Here is a 17,242-nt window from a genome sequence, read left to right as displayed (position 1 = left end):
CCTAACGTCCAGTCCAAAACTCCCCTGGTGTGACTCTGTGCCATTCCCTCATGTTCTACCTATCTGCTTTGCTAAAAGGACTGTTAGACCTGTAAAAATGTTATGGTGGTAACATGTTAAAAAGAGTTTGATTCCCACTGCCATTCATGCTGGTGACATCTCACTGCCCTGCAGTCTTCTTTTCTTCTTCTGTTGGATTGTCCTAAATGCCAAGGACAAGAGAAGTAGAAAAGGAGGCTGGACAATGCGGGTGTTGTTTCCATAGTATTTCTGTATATTTCTTCAGTGCAGTATTTATCGAATATACCACAAGTTTCAGGAGTTGTGTGTGTGTGAAGTGATTTTATAGGATCACAGAATCACAAAGGTTGGAAAAGACCTTCAAGATCATCTGGTCCAACCATCCCCCTACCACCAATGTCACCCACTGAACCATGTCCTTACGCACCACGTCCAACCTCTCCTCGAACACCCCCAGGGACGGTGACTCCACCACCTCCCCGGGCAACCCGTCCCAGTGCCTGACTGCTCTTTCTGAGAAGAAATGTCTCCTTGTTTCCAACCTAAACCTCCTCTGGTGCAGCTTGAGGCCATTCCCTCTAGTCCTATCACTAGTTATCTGCAAGAAGAGGCTGACCCCCAGCTCCCCACACCTTCCTTTCAGGTAGCTGTAGAGAGCAATAAGGTCTCCTCTGAGCCTCCTTTTCTCCATACTAAACACCCTCAGTTCCCTCAGTTGCTCCTCACAGGACTTGTGCTCCAGGCCCTTCACGAGCTTCGTAGCCATTTTGTGAGTGATGAGGAAGGAGGCCTGTTCTGGAAATGTCATGATCCCCCTCCCCACCCAGTTTCTTTCCTCAGGATTAGTGTGGAATGGACCCCTGAATTTTTCCTGCCTCCCTCTTCATCTAGGGCATGGCTCCCACCTGGGAGTGAAGCCCACACAGCAGCAGGGACCTGTGCTTGCTCCAGGTCTTTCTCTCCATGGTGTGTGGCAGCAGTGCCGGTTATTGCTCTGCTGCAGAGAGCAGAGGTGGGGAGCCAGGAGGAAGCGTCCTATGCTCTGTGGTGCTCAGTGCAGGTGGAGTAATCGTAGTGGGCTCCTTGCTAAGCCTATTTCTACGCCTGGACTTAGCCACCTGCAATTGCTGGGAGCTGTATTTAATGCCTGAAGTCGGCCCTCGTGGGGATGTGCTGAAGGAGGGAGATAGTGTCCAGCTGCTTGGTGGCAGGGGTCCCAGCAGGGCAAAGCTGCCTGCTAGCGGTTGGACTGTGGTTAGCTCCTAAAAACACAGGAATGCTGTACCATTAAACATAACTGAAATTCATTGAGCGGATGGAAAAATGTGGTGCATTTCAGCAATTCAGCAGTGACATAAAGGAAATGTTTTGCCTGCTGCTCTTGCTTGAGGATGTCTGTAGCCACCTCTGGGCGCAGCTGAGTGGAGCTGTGGGAGGTGGCTCAGAAGCTCTGAGAACATGGGAAAATCTTGCAGGACAGGGAGACTTGCTACAACACCAAAGAGTTCCCGATCTGCCAAGGCTGCTCGATTCCTAACAAAATAATTACGTAGTGGCATGAACTGGGAGATTACCTAATGCCCCAGAGCCTGTTGTATGATTTTTCACTGGCTGGGAATGAGACAATGCTCTGGGCTTTATCACAGGAGCCAGACAGCTCCCTAACACAGCTTTCTTCAGGAGGTAAATGCTTTCTGAGTTGCACAGAGGGGAAAGGGCTGTGATATAACTCTCCTTCCTCCCCGGCAGTTTCCCCATCTGCATCATGGCTGTGCCTTAGTTGTTATCAGGAGATGGATGCAAGCAGGCAGCATTCTGGTTAGAAAGTTGCCCGGTGCCTGCTCTGTCCCAGGTCGGGTTGCTTTGCATGCTGCACGATGCTGTGCGGAGCAATGAGCCCTCTGCCCTTGCAGTGTGTGCACATTGGTGCAGGTGGCAGAGGAAACAAAGCCAGAGGTGTGCACTGTGGCATGAATATCAGATCTGTATTCAGTGCCTCACAAGGTACTGAAGCCACTGCTATAGCCATGGCTATGTTTGTCTGTGTTGGATAAATTAAAGCTTGTGTAGCAGTACCTGACCATGTGCATACCTGCTCAGGCATGTTGTAAGTAAAGCTGAGTTCCTCTCTTGTTGATAACTGATTATCAGTAGCATCAAAGATTTTGTTGTTGTTTTTTTTTTTCTTTTTCTTTTTTTTTTCCTGGTGTCACAATGTCCTGGGTTGTGGTTGTATAAAACTCAGCTTTAGCACAGCTTTATTCATGTAGAGGGATGGGAAATAGAGAAGCGTTAGTCACACTCTTGTTACACAACTGAGAAAAAGTTCAGGAGGTAGCTTTATAACATCTCTATTATTGCTAGTTGTCCTGCATCCAGCCTCCTTTACTGGTGAAATATCATAATCCCTTCAAAAAGGTCACCACCTGCTGACCAATGCCCAGACTGTCCCCAAGCAGTGGTTCCCCGACCTCAGCCAGCCCCCCTATATTAACTGTTCAGCATGATGCCATGTGGTATGGGACATCCCTTTGGCCAGTTTGGGTCAGCTGTCCTGGGTCTGTCCCCTCCCAGCTCCTGCTGCACCCCCAGCCTGCCCACTGGCAGGACAGAGTGAGAAGCTGAAATGTCCTTGGCTTGGTGTAAGCACTGCTCTGCAACAATTAAAACATCAGCGTGTTATCAGCACTATTCTCACCCTAAATCCAAAACACAGCACCACACCAGCTCCTAGGACGAAAATTAACTCTATCCTAGCCATAACCAGGACACTGGTTAACAGTCATGAGTTAGGAAGACACAGGCTTCCTTCAGGTGAAATGATGTCCCTTCTTAATAGGTGCAGAGTTCTTTGGGTAGGTGTTGGGAATAAGTATGTCGTTAGGTGAGAGGGATTTACATTACCTGCACATTGAGTATTCTGCAGCTCTGTGCAATTGCTCTTCTGTTGCCAGTGGCTCTCCAGCACTTCTGTGCCAAACAAGCTCAGCTGTGTCTGGGGCTCCTTGCCTTTGTGTGGTGGGCCAGAGTGCCCACTCTGCTTGCTGGTGGGAAAAAAACGTGTGTATTTTGCCTGAGACTCCTGGCTGGAAAACCTGGAAGGCTGGTGGGGTTGCTGAGAGTCAACAACTGCATGGGCTGCTTCTCTAGTGAAGAGGACAGAGGGATGGGAGGGAAAAACTGTGGCTTCAGCAGTAGCATACTGTGGAAGGAGCTGTGTCGCTTAGGGCCAGACGCCATCCATCCTTGTTAAACCGTTGGATACCAGAATAAAGTACTGAAGTGTGCTACCCACAAACATCGTTTGCAGGATGTGAGTCATTTGGTTTAACCCAGGTTGTAATTTGGCGAGATGGTACACGCTGAGTGGGGCTTTTCCTTGAGCACTCTGACAGCAGCAGGAACACACTGCTTTCAGTCCATCACGACTTCCTTCTACTTGCCACTGTCAGAGAAATGGCTTTTTTTTTTTTTTTTTAATTAACATTTATTGGAGTTCAAATATCAAATAATTGCTTCATCTTTGAATGCTTTTATGCTCACAATAAATATAGGTGTCAGTCTCTCTCTTTATGGGAGTTATAAAAATGTGTAACTGAGTGGAAATTCCAAAGCAGTTCTGGTGATACATGAAAAGCAAATCCTGCAGTGGCTGCAGTACCCATTTAAATTTTATGGCACTAATTAGAAAATTGTTGAAGTATGTTTTTGCCTTTAAAACGGTCAAATATGGCTGAACGGTAATGGCTGCAGATTTTATCAGCCACGAGGTGCCACTCTTTTCCAACCTCAGCCAAAAAAGCCTGTAAAACACTAGTAATGTTTAGATGTGAGATGTAATGATACCGAGAGGCAACACCATTAAAATCAGCAAGAGAAAGCACATTACATAATTAAAATAAAAACTGTGGCACTTAATGGCTCCAGGATGTTATGTTATCCAGGATCTTAACAGCACATTTATTTGGATTGTAAGAAAATTTGAGGCCACGTTATCTGAAGTAGTTAAAATATTAAGTTACATTAACCCCTGCACATTAAACGTGCTAGTTACTCGTTCCCAAGGGGCTGTAATGGAGTGAGGATGGTTAATTCTTTGTGCTTTGTTGCTTAAGGGTGGTAAATGCTGTGCAGGGTTTTGTAAATTTTGACCTTTATCTGAGCTGCAGAATCAACAGCAAGTAGTAACTGGGGTGGAATAGAAACCTGAATAGGCAGTAAGGATGTTTCAGTGTGTGTGTGTGTTTCAGAATGTAAAGGAAAATGTTCGAGTGGAGAACGTGGGCATCTGCTCCCACCAAACAGAGAAATGCTATTGCTGTAGGACTGCTCTGGAGTCGATCCTTTTGCCAGGCTGTATTGCACATCTTCCATCAACCCTGTAAAGAGGAAAGGGGCAGAGGGGATCTATCTGGCAAAGAGGAGGCTGAGGGCCAGAGCCCAGTGAAGAAGCAGCTTTAGTTGCTGTAGAGGTAGTGGCTCAGCACAGACAGACTGTCACACTGGCTTTCTTTTCTGTTTGTCCCCCTAGCACTGAAAGCACCAGGGAGGTCATTACCTCTAGAGGGAATGCCCAGGATTAAGGATTTTTTCACTGTTTGCCTTTCATTAATAGCATGCAGTTTAAAGTCTTTATTTTTATATATTTTTAAAATTCCTTCTGGAAACATTGTCTTGATAAAAATGACTATGAAAAGTAGTCAACTATTTAGCTGAAGAACAGATTAATACAAAATACCCTGGGTTTCTCTTCCGTGTGAAGGAGTTGCGGAGTCAGCTTCTTTGCAGGAGCAGAGGAATGCTTTGGTCCTGGACCAGCCATACCCGAGAGGGGATTTGTTTTCAAGGAGAGCGAGGCCAAACCATATCCTCCTTGTTCAGGTAGCTCTCAGCTGGGACTCTGTTGGCACCTGCAGACCATTATTGAAGTGGAGCATTGCATTTCAGTTTTTTCTGGGCTGTGCTGTTCCGTCTGCTTCTTTTAGTGGTTTTGGGACAGTAGCGATTGTTAGGGAGCTGCTAAATCCAGCAGGCTGGCAGGGGCTGCCCCAGGTCCAGCCAGTAGTGAGGCTGGGCACATGTTCCCAGCAGGCACACAGACACAGGGATACCTGTATGTGGTATGTACATCCAGCGGCTGGTCGCACAGACCAACACAGGCACGCTCAGCATTCACGCAAACAGCCCCAGTTACCTTACCTCTGGCTGATCAGGCTGAAGGATTCTGGTTAGTGGGAACATATATACGTGACCACAGCATGGATCTCTGCAGTAGCAGGGCATAAATAGTCTGCCCAGCAGCTAGCACTGGATCGTGATCTCCCCAGTTCCTGGTAGCTGGGTGTGCGAGACCCCCTGGCCACTGCCTCGCTCCAGACTCTGGTGCTCAGACCCCTTTGCACACACGTGTGCACTCACTGTGGATCCCACCAGCAAACTGTCTTTGAAGCCTAGTCTACCCCAGTAGCTGATCCCGGATCCTTGCTTCCCCCAGTTGCTTCCTGCACAGAGAATGAGAAATGTACCCGCACATGTACAATACTGCCCAGTGCAGCAGTTGCTCTGGGATATTTATTTTACAGTTTTCTTCCCAGGTGTTGTTTGGCAGCAGTCAGCTGCGTGCTGGCCAGCCCATTGCACCAGTTTCACGTTGGTTTACCAGGCTGTCTGAATGCACCAGGCTCTGGAGGAGCCACATCAACGGGGTTCAGTTGTCTGATGGGTATTATGGGCAGTGGGGGAACAGGGGAGGAGCACTGCTCTACTAATTAACCTGATAACGTGGATATTTTATTCAGTTTTTATAAACTTTGTGACACTGTCATATTTCTTTTTCCTTTTCATTTAGATTCCTTTGGGACTCTTGTTCTTCCAGTAGTAAGTATTTCTTTCCTTCCCTCCTAAAAAAAAAAAAAAAAAAAGTTGACTGCCTGTGACTTTTCAGCAGCTAATGTTGATGAGATGATGTATTTTTATATGTGATCTTGGCTATTTTCACTTTCTCAGATGAATGTATTTGCTGACCAATAAGCCAAGGAGTTTTCAAATTAAGTGCTCTGCAGCTTGTTACAAGTAATTACAGGATATGTGAGCTGACTTCCAGCATCAGCACAAGCTGTCATTAAACTTGAGTCCAGAACTTGGCTTTGTATGTTTTCTTTTTTTCCTGCTGGCTGATACCTACATCCCTACTCCAGACACACTATGAAGGCTAATTAGAGCTGAATAATTGTGCAAAGTAATAACAGAAATAGTAAATTTTAAGTAAAAACATTGCTTGTATTTATACCCTGTCATCTTAAGGATTTGTAAATGCACATTCAGTGGAAGTACATGATTAACTAGTCAACAGAAATGTATAATGCAGTTGTTTATTGAGCAGAAGTTGTCAGTTTATAGTCCTGGATGCTTACCTTGAAAATCTGATATAAAGAATTTGGTACTTCTGTCAGGAAAAAAAGTATTTTTTTTTTTTAAATCAAATTCTTAATTTTTTAACACCTTTAAGAATCCCTAAATCCAGTGGGTTTGGATTCTGATCTCAAAATTTCTATCAGATAAAATAATCTGAAAATATTTGATAAACGGATAAACAATGATGAGCGTTTCAACATTATGAAGACTATTAGATTGCAATGTTATCTGTACAAACCATAAATTAGCAGGCATAGACAACTCAGTTCAAAACAAAATAGGTTAAATTAGCAAGTTCCTTAATATAATTTCCCAGTCTTAAAGCATCCTTATGTCTCACAGCCTTCTACAAAATTGAATTCCATAATCACTTTACTGGTAGTAAGAGACAGATGCTGTGATAACCAAACTGAAAAACTTTTAGAGCACTTCAAGTGTTCAATAAATATAATGGGGAACCATGTACTGAGCTTGATCTAAATTTGCCAACTCGCCTTACCACAGCCCTAAAGAAACAATACGTTCCTTGAGGCCTCTTGCCATGCTTCTTGAATGCTCAGGGTGTGATGTGGGGGTGGGAGAGGAATGGTCAGGCACAGTTTGGACCTGACCTGTGGTTGTTTTTTTGTTCATGTAGTTATGGTAGATTCATGTACTGCCCAGTGTGTGCTTGGCTGGTAGCAGAAGGTGGGTAATGAGCTGCTGGTTTCAGCTGTCATATTTTCCAGAGGAGACAGTAGCTTCCTTGTCTAGGTGCTCGTGAGGGTGGCTGGTGTGGTCAGGAGAAGTGCTTGAGATGGCCTCTTTCTCTCTCACGTTAGGAGTGCCAAGACAAGGATAGTAATACCATTCAGCTGAGGGGTGTATCTACGAAGATAAAATGTTTCCACAGTAAGTTCCTAATAGCTGCTGTTAAAAGCTGCCTTGCTCATAGTTGTATTGAGAAATGCCCTTTTACAGAAGGAATTGATGGGGCTGAGGTAAATAGTTAGCATTATTTTAGCACTGACCTTCCAGAAACGTTGTGTTAATTCAGTTTTCATTAGCATGGATATGTGCACTGGAATTTGGGTTTCTGTACTCCTCAGACATCCTGATACACTGCCACGGCAATGTAAACTTTTACTGTCTCTGTCTTTTACATCAAGAAAGATAAAACAGGCAATTTTGTCACCAAGTTACAGGGAGGAAAGATCTTTTGCAATATAAAAAATAGCATATATAAGATTCTATACAAAGTATCAAGAAATTAAAGATGAGGGGAACAGCCCATGTTGCTTTATTCACAATAGGGAAAAGCTACAGAAAAATAAATGAGATCTGTAAATGGTGATTGCAGACTTGTAAAGAAGAAAACAAAGACAGTCTTTGCAAGTATGTTAAAATAATGCTGTAAGAGCACTATTCACTGCTACAATGAGACAACACAAGGTTATTTTCTCACCATCTTGACTCTGAAGGTTTATAATGATTCTGGGAGTTCTTGTAGGGAATCCTGTCTGCTTCTTAGGGAATAAACCTTATTTAATAAGCGGTAATATTCTTATATGAATTAATTCTGAGGTAATATTTGACAGATGTAGTAACTAAGGCTGTTGCTCCTATTTAATATATTCCAGAATACTTGGCGAGGAAGTCTGAGAGTGTTGAAATATGTGAATCATATGTTCTTGGCAATGTGGATACAAAGACCTGCAGTTGAAGCAAATGCAGAATCGATTTCAATCTAGTGTTTTGCACCTAAAGTTTGGTTATATAAGTCCAGATTTTAAAGGGTACCTTTTCTCCCTGTGTCATCATATGCCTGCTCATGGGTGGGGGAAAAAAAGAGCCTGTTTATTTCCCTTTTCCCTGACTTTTCCTTCTGACTTCGTTTTCAAAAGAGAAAGTCAACAGAGAGGGATGAAATTGTAGTCAGTTCCTGTTTATAGGTAAACACACAGAGAAAGAAATGTATTTGGTACAGACATTTGCATTTACCTTATTTATTACTATGTGGTATTTTTCTCCATTTGAGAAAAATTCCATTACCTCACTGTACAGTCTTAAAATTAGTTTTGACAGCAAGACAGTGTTTCATTATAGAGCTTGGTAGGATACTTTTGAAGTGCTGTGCCTGGTGAGTTAACAGATGTAATTTTCATTACCAGTGCAAGAGGAGAGCTTAATTTCCATATGTTGTGCTGAAAAATGTAAGCCTGTCTGCTTTAGTTGTCTTGACTTCAGAGGCTTTACTCCAGATTTACTGTTCTAACTACAAACAGAAGCATGCAACTCTTAAGCTTTTTAGCAGTGCTACTTGTTGGAACCAGCTGTATGTTTTGTTAAACCCGTTCCATCTTCAAAGAGATGCTCCCAAGCAGATGGCAGTACAGAAGCCAGCATTCGGGCTGGGATGCTCCTGGGGTCATTCCTTGCCTGTGCAGGCTCTGCTCAAGGTGAAGTCTCTGTGTCCTGCTGCAGTGCTGCTTTAGATGCTTTAGACCCACTGTGGGTGGGATTCCTCCCATCTAACTGCAGGAAATGAACGGGTCCATCTGACCTGTGAGCTCCAGATTTCTTCTGGGCACTAGAGAGACACCTGTGCATGTTTATTCTGGTCCTATGTGATCTAACTTTCCTTGCCTGTCTGTGATGTCTGTCTGCGTTCACTGCCAGCACAGAAAGAACTTTCAGGGTTTATCCTGAATAAAGCGTCTCAGCTAACCATACAAAATGTCTTTTATTCTTTAATATTTTGGGAAGAATGATTATCTTACTAGTTGAGCTGCAATATGTGCCGGAATTATGAATCATTAAATTACAGAGGTGAGACAAAACCAGTCAGTTGCTATTGAAAAACAGTACCTGTCTCCTCAGGAGATTTTTCTTTCCGAATTTATTTTTTCTGCCCTAAAAGATGTGAAGGTAAAGCTTGTAAAAAGAACTGTAGAGTTTTCTTTCTGTCGTGTTCATCTTGCCCGCATGTAGCTTCTTCGGCTGTTTTATTTCTGGAATATTTATTATCAGAAAATGACAAAGTCTGAAAAAAAAATAGCCCCCAGAATCAAATGCAGGAAATTTCCCAATAACTGTAGAAAGAAAAGAGAGCTCAATGCATGCATGTCTATGAATGGTACTTGGGTACACAGATACTCACATTATTGAAAATCTGATCACTAGTAAAAATCATGTAGAAATATTATGGAATGATGCTTCTGAGAACACACTTTTATGTAATTGTTGTAGTGACAGAGTCCTGCAATCCTCCTGTTCTTTTTGAGTATTTACATAAGTTGACTTGTTCAGGAGCATGTCAGAAACCTTAATAGCAAATGTTTTTGGAATAATGATGTCTTCAGTTATATCTTAATTAACAATATAATTAACAATGAGTCACTATTTTCTTTTTAGCTGCCTTTGAACAGTGCTTCTGGTGATTATGAATTACTGGTGGAAGGCCATGCTGATGGCCAGCGCATTTTCTCGAACCGTACCAGCTTGATATACACAGCAAAGAGTATCTCTGTATTCATCCAGACTGACAAATCTACATATAAACCAGGACAGGATGTGATGTTTCGAATTGTCACAGTCTATCCTGATCTCAAACCTTACAAAGCATCTCTCAATATATATATCCGAGTAAGTATCCACAGGAACCTCAGTATACATTGAAATTTCTCATGTCTTCCAACACCATATTCCAAATACAGTTCATATGTATTGCTATCTAAATCTTGCTAGCAAGGCCTCGTGCATTTTACATGCAGCCTGTTTTTTTTTTTTAAGGACCCTCGGAAGAAGTTGATTCAGCAGTGGCTGCTAGAGGAGGGTGATTTGGGCGTAGTTTCGAAAAAATTCCAGTTATCGACGAACCCTCCACTAGGAGACTGGTCCATAGACGTGGAAGTGAATGTGAGTATTAACATTTGCCAACTTATAGAGAGATTTCATTTATCCTGATACATGTGAATAAAGCTATGTTTACTTTGCTGAAGCAAAACCATAAATAAGCATGGACCATGAGGAGAAATCCTTCCTTCGTGCCAAACCTGAAGAAACTATGCAAACCTCACAAGCTTTTCAGTACTATATGGTTTTGTAAGGAAATATATTTAAAAGAAAAAATAGATACGTAAAAATACATATTTTATCCTATGGTCTGGATTGTGATTCTAAAATGTGTTATTTCAAAAGGCAAGGATTTTTAGTGTTACTATCAAAGAAAGAGCTTGTGGAGTTCTGTTTTTTTAAGTGAAACACCCTTATGCTTATTTTGTAAGCGAATATACAGAAATTCATTGTGCCCTGGTGTTCAGCCAGTCAGTGTCTCAAGGGGTGTGGAATCAAAGACTGTCATTTACAAATGTCTGTCTAGTTTTAGTGGTGTTTTACCAATTCATGGTGACTCAAGAGTTACTGAGGAAAAAATAACCATGCAAAATAGAAACGGCGAATAATATAGCAGAACTATTGCATAACAAACCTGGTATAATTTATTTTGTGTGTGTTGCTATTGGTAACAGTCCTATCAGTCCAAATCCTTGAAGATCTCATACACTGGAAAATACACTGTAGAAATAGCTGGAGATTTCAAGATTGTGTGTGTGTCAAGTTTATTCTGACTGCTCTAAATGCTTGTAATTTGGGAACTACATTTCCGAACTGGCTTACAGTGACTGCTCAGAGACATTTAGCAAGTACAAACAGGACTGTGCAATGATTCCTAATAAGATGGGGCAGAAGCATTTGACTGTGTATAACTTCAGAATGATATTTGGCAGTAACAGTTATACGCTTTATAGATTTCTGTAGGCTGAGGTACATGAGGTGTTCAAATGAGTATCAGGACCGGATTCTTCAAACACTTTCTCATGCGGGTGTGGATTCGGCACTATTGTCTTTGCTGGGAAAAATGTTTTAAGTTGTTCCTGGGCTTGGCCACTCCTTCGCATCCCTGTGCTGCTGTTCAACAGCTTCTTGGTAGCGCTGAGGCATGTGTAATAAAGCTGAGATCTAAAGTACGTCAGGGAAATGACCCAGATTGAAAAGCTTGAAGATTAAAGTTTTGTTTTCCTTTGTTTAACCTAGACCAGCTCCCTGATCTGGTTTGCAGTGCAGCCCCTCTCACAAATGCACAGGCATTTTTCAGGAGGAGGAGAAGTGTGGCTCAGACATGGCTTGTAATGATGATGGGCTTCTTCAACAGCTGTCTTGCCAGGGGGAAAAAACATGTTTGTGAAATTTTGTTTGGACTATCTGTTATGTGATAAATCACCCTGAAGTCAGGAAGACACTGTTAAAGGAATGGCAGCAGCTGGTCTCAGTGAAAGTGTCATGCCCTCCTGAAACACCCCTCCCCATCCTCCAAAAAAGGAAGAAAAAAAAAAATTAAATTGAAAGATTTATCTGGACTGATAAAGCAGCTGAGAAAACAGTCAAGTGAAGTTAGATCTTAGTACATGATAGGAAATAATGGTGCTCTAAATTTTAGCCATGAAGTATGTACTACAGAAGATTAATGAATGTCAGTAAGCCAGGAAAACAAGTCTCTCAAGTGATGAGTAATAATGAGGAAAAGATAAATAGGGAACATTTTGTTCACTGTCTCTTCCAATAGATAGCTAGAGGACACCAGGTGAAGGAGGTAGAGGACAATTTCAAACCAATTAAGATGGCACAAGTGAACTGTAGAGCTCATCATGAGTGCATGTTGTGAATGCTGACAATTCACATGGGATCAAAAAAGTGGCCAGACAAATTCAATGAAGCAAGCCTGTTAAGAACTGTGAACTGAAAAGCTCTTATCCCTGGTTCAGGAGGCCTACTTTCAGGCTGGCACTGTGTTGCTGACTGCTAGCCCTGGTTGGTATGATGGTGTGATGCTCTGGGTGTTGAATATTGGCTTCTGCCAAAGACTGAGCTTTGGCCTAGGTTTGTGTTAGATCTACCAGGGTGTACCCAGGTTGACCTAGACAACCCTAGGTTGTCTTTATCATATTTCAGTAAGAACATCCAGTTTTCCCTACTGTTAATTTTTAAGACTTAGTGTTCTAGCATTGAGTGTGGCCTTGAATGCCATGTTTGGGGTCTTTAATAGAGCTCCAAATACTTCAGTGGCGTGAATAATATCCAAGGACATGGATAATACCCATCAAACTAGGGTATGTTGATATATTTGATAATTCAAGGTGAAAAGTACTGCAAAATGCTTTTGGTACAATTAACAGAATACTCTCTTGGGAAAAGATGAACTTGGTCAGAACAGAAACAGGATCCTCCGTCAGTGAAAATGAAGAAAACAGTACATATTTTAAGAAACACAGCATTTAATAAAAGTGCAAGAAAGAGGGAATTAATAGATATAAATCTAAACGAGAAAGTCTAAACTCTTGCATATTTGTAGGAAATACAAAGACCCCAGGGATGGGGTCTTTGGGTGGTTAGTAACAGTATGAAAAAGTTTTCAAAGTTTGTTAGAAACAAATGAAATTCCAGAGGTGGCAGTGCCCTATAACATGTGGAAACAATGATTATGTGGCAGAGATGGAAGCATTTAATGTGTGTTGTTATAGTTCTTCGTGGTTTACTGAATATCACTGTGGGAAGCTTTGAGAAGATGAGCAGGAAGTGAATATATCCTTAACAGTAAAGCATAATTGAGGCATTATGGGAAACAATAAACCTGTCATCTGTCAAGGTGATTTGGGATTCCACTGATGAAGAATTAAATTCTTTCAGGCTATTATGGATCAGGCTTTTAAGCACCAGAACAACAACAAAAAAAAAAAGTGAGGGAATCTCTGTTGCATGATGTTTTAGCATCAAGAATGATTGCCTCTTTGGAAGATGCATTATGATTGTGCAGACGGCTGGAGTAGCTGAATTCTAGAGTAACCAAACTGTGATAAAAGGAGGCCAGGATAAATGGCTTCTGTCATTACACTCTACGAAAGGAAAATTAAAATAGAGGAGAGAAAGCACAGTGTATCTTTATATATAAATTGGATTAATGAAAACTGCAAGAAACCTTGCAGAATAAAGGAAGAGAAGAATTTAGGCGATGGGAAATTCCTTTCGGTTTTAGTTAAAAATGAGCTTGTAGTACAAGGTCATAGGGGTGGGATTCAGTTTGAGGTTTACAGTGTGTAGATGTCTATAGGTAGGCTATTCTGGGTGTTGAAGTTCCTTTTGTAGTCAGTGGAAATGGAGTCAGTGTTCAGTGAATGCAAGTGAGTGACTTGGATTGCTCCAAGTGCAATCTGGATAGTCCTTGCTGGACTGAAGCTGCCATCAAGGGAGGTACGGGGTTTTCTGTCTCATACATGAAGTTGCACATTCACCAATCCCTTCTTGATAACAGAGGTCACTAAGAACGTGGCTCTACTGCTAAGGAGTACTAAGAATATGTATGTGCTGCAGGTTGGTGGGAATTAGCATTTTTGTAGTTATATTTTACCTGTCCTTAACTGGTACTGCTAGCCCTGGATCCACAGTAATTAATCCATGAGATCCTACACAGCCTTTGGATCTTCTCATGGCTTTAGGAACACCTTCAGCTGGCAAGCACAGGGTGCTCTCTGCATGACTTAGCTTTCCCGATGCCAGGGCCTGAGTTTTCTAGTTAAAAGTGTCAGCTGTCCAACCTTTTTATCTCTGCTTTTCCTCTCATATTTAAAGTGACGTTAAATCTGTAAGTAACACCTCCCTTCTAGTGGATAAAGGTCAGTTCCCAAGTGTGCAGAATTTGGGTTCCTGGAAGTATCCTGGTGCTGAATCCTGTTTTAAATCATGTTCTGGATGCTTGCTGCTATTAAACATCTTAATAACAGTTCAGGTGTTTGTAGAGCTGTTCCAAGAAAACTCAAGACAGAGTAATTACAGTCTGGTTGCCAAGTCTCCACCTTGTATTTTTGTTGGATATCTTATATTTCCTGTTATGGAGCCTGTTTTTGAAAGTCTTTTAGTTGTTGAGTTTTTGTAGCAGGCCTTTCCATCTAAAAGTCTTTTTTATTAGGCCTTTTTGTAATCAGTGACAGTTGTTATTTGGAAATTTAGCTACAGAAGAGTAGTAATTGTTCAGGAGCAATGAAGACTTTCTAAAATATTTTTGAAGTTTTTTTTTGTTAAAGCTTCAGATGTAAATCAACTTTCAAATTCATCTGGGGTTGATTTATCATAAAGTCATGTCCTTCATGGTTTGAATTGTTTAACTTCTGAAATTTTATGTATTTTATAATGTATTCACTGTGAATTCTGTGGTGTTCTATCTGTAGATCACTCATTTATTTCTCATTAGATCTGATGAGTTTGAGGTTGGATCATTACTTACATCATTGCATGTCGCTATCTTGCAGAATCAGACTATACATACATTCTTTGTGACTTTTCTGTTTATTCAATATCTTGTAAATGAGCAGTGATACTCAATCAGATCTTTCGGTGTGAATATTGGTGATACTAGTGGTACTGCTTTGTTTCTGGAGAACATGCCAAGGCATTTGAACAGAATTTTGCAAATTCATACAAAATTTGGGGACACAAAATGTGAAAATCAAGTAGTCGTGAAAAGCTTAGGCTAAGTTAGTTCCTTCTAGGTAATGGCCTGCTCCACTAATTGGCTACGCAGTAGAAGCTGAGGTGTTCCTGGCCTGGGCCACCTGGAGCCTGGCCTGACACTGTAGCTGGGGAAGTGCATCAAAGCCAGTCATGGTGGATCTAGGCCATGTTCACTTCAGGATCTTCCGGGTGCCAAAGAAGTTAAAATCTGGGGGTGCCAAAGAAGTTAAAACCTGTCATCTCACTTGCTGGATTGGACCCAAATCACTTCAGACAAGACAGTCATTTCAGAGCAAAACCTGTGCCTTAGTTGTTCAGTGATTCTTAGATGTCAAGGTCTGCAGCATTGAAGGCTCAAACACAGAGAGGCTCCATCATCTGTATAGTGTCAGAATATTTATGTGGGTCTCTTTTTGGCACTGCTTTTTTAATCTGTAGATACGCTATGGGCAATGTGCACAGAATATTATGGGTCTCTTGTGGTTTAAGAAATGCTGGTTTATAGCAAAATGGGAGACCCCCCCAAAAAAACCTGACCAGAGTAAAGCAGCACAAGTGGAATAAGCATCGTGATTGTTTTCCTAGCTGAATCAAACAAAACAATAATCTCTTGCTTGGATTGTGTATGTAACTAAACACTTGAGAGCCACCACTCCTGGAAACTAGTTTAACAAAGTACACTTCAAAATATTTGAATGATATTTACCAGAGAGATAGCCCTGCCCTGAAGAATTAAAATGTTTCAAAGTGTTTGAAGTGATGTTACTTGGCCTATTTCAAACCAGTTTGGCCAAAATTATGTGTTAGTGAGAAATCTGGTTTGGTGGTCAGATCTAGATGACCCATGAGGGTCTTTTCCTTTCCCTGCAGTATCAGTCCACATCTTGCTTTCTAGCTAGTAGAGGTACTGAGGTACTATAGCACATTTGGTACTTGCAGGAATGGCATTGTTCTTGGAAATAAGCAATGAAGACTTTGTATGACTTCATAAATCTTGATACAAAGTCTTCATCTTCAATGAAGACATAATCAGACTTCTGAGCTCCACATCAACATAACCTCATCACGTAGTTGAACAGCAGCCAGTGATATTAACCTTGGAAAACAGACAGTCTGTCAGTAGGAGATGGCTGTCTTGATCTTTCCCTATGTCTCAGAAGGGTCTTCATCAAAGAGGCAAACAAGCTTTTGAAAGGAGCCTCTCCCTTCCTGTCCTTCGGGAACTGGAGATTCTTTCAGTTTCTCAGCCTGTTCTTCCAGCCCAGCTGAGCTCAGATTTTCCTCTTGGAGGTTTTTATTTTTATTTTTTAGAGGAAAAAAAAAAAGAAAGAAAGAAAGGGGATTGAACCCTTTCCTTCTCCTGCTGCTCCTGTGTTGCTTAAGGCTTGGGATTATTTTTGGCTGTTTTTCCTCTGTGTCCTGCAGTCCTGCCAGCAGAGCCTTTGTGTTGAAACGCCCTGTCCGAGCATGGGAGCTCCTCCAAACGCCCTGTCTGAGCACGGGAGCTCCTCCAAACTCCCCGTCCCAACACAGGAGCTCCTCTGGTCATGGTGACAGCTGCTGCCTGCCCTTGCGGGCATCCAAAGGGAGTGCTGGGGAGACCATTCAAGTCATCTCCTTCTGAGCCAAGCAAAAAAATTTTGTCAGCTGACTCATGAGATTTGTGGACACGGCAAAAGTGTTCTTGGATTATTATTTTTTTAATTACTGCTATTTTAAAGCCAAAGTTTTAAAAATATACATGTATCCAAATCCTTGTTATATCATTTCACATTTTCAGATGAAGGTTGGCATGAACGTTTCATAAGTAACATATCGGTGTTTTTTCCCCTCAAATAAAACTCTTGAGAAGTATTTCTGTTCTTATATAATATTTTTTTTTCTGTTGACAACATCATGTGTTTATTGGAACTGAGAATATCAAAAGGTTAGCAAGATATGGGCAAAAGATGTATTATGCTAGCAACTCTTTTAGTCTTTGTTTATGTCATTGATACATTGTTTATCACAAAAGAATGTGTTAACGTTTCCCATATGGTGAAATGAGGCACAGTCTGGTTTATTAGTGATTAAAAAAAGCCTTGTTAGAGTATTTGGTCATTGCTCCAGTGGAATCCTGGTGTCAAGCAGACCAGCTGAGATTCAGAGCTCCAGTTCCAGGCACTCCATGCCATTCCCTTACTGATGGCAGCTTCTGACATGATGCTGTAAAAAAAATTGTGGAATAAGGGTTATATGTCTGCAGACAAAGGACTTGCGTGCTTGG

General features: G+C 41.7%; 1 protein-coding gene across 1 annotated transcript in view; it reads left to right on the top strand.

Moving 5' to 3' along the window:
- Positions 1 to 17,242, top strand: part of CD109 (CD109 molecule) — an 80,788-nt gene that overhangs the window by 11,760 nt on the left and 51,786 nt on the right. The window contains exons 3-5 of the mRNA XM_084514911.1: positions 5,870 to 5,898; positions 9,829 to 10,059; positions 10,207 to 10,332. Of these exons, the coding sequence (XP_084371037.1) occupies positions 5,870 to 5,898; positions 9,829 to 10,059; positions 10,207 to 10,332 (386 nt within the window). The remainder of the gene's footprint in view (positions 1 to 5,869; positions 5,899 to 9,828; positions 10,060 to 10,206; positions 10,333 to 17,242) is intronic.

This window comes from Aythya ferina, assembly GCF_964211825.1.
Source record: "Aythya ferina genome assembly, chromosome: 3".
NCBI lineage: Eukaryota > Metazoa > Chordata > Aves > Anseriformes > Anatidae > Aythya > Aythya ferina.
This window is presented reverse-complemented; position numbering and strand designations above follow the sequence as displayed.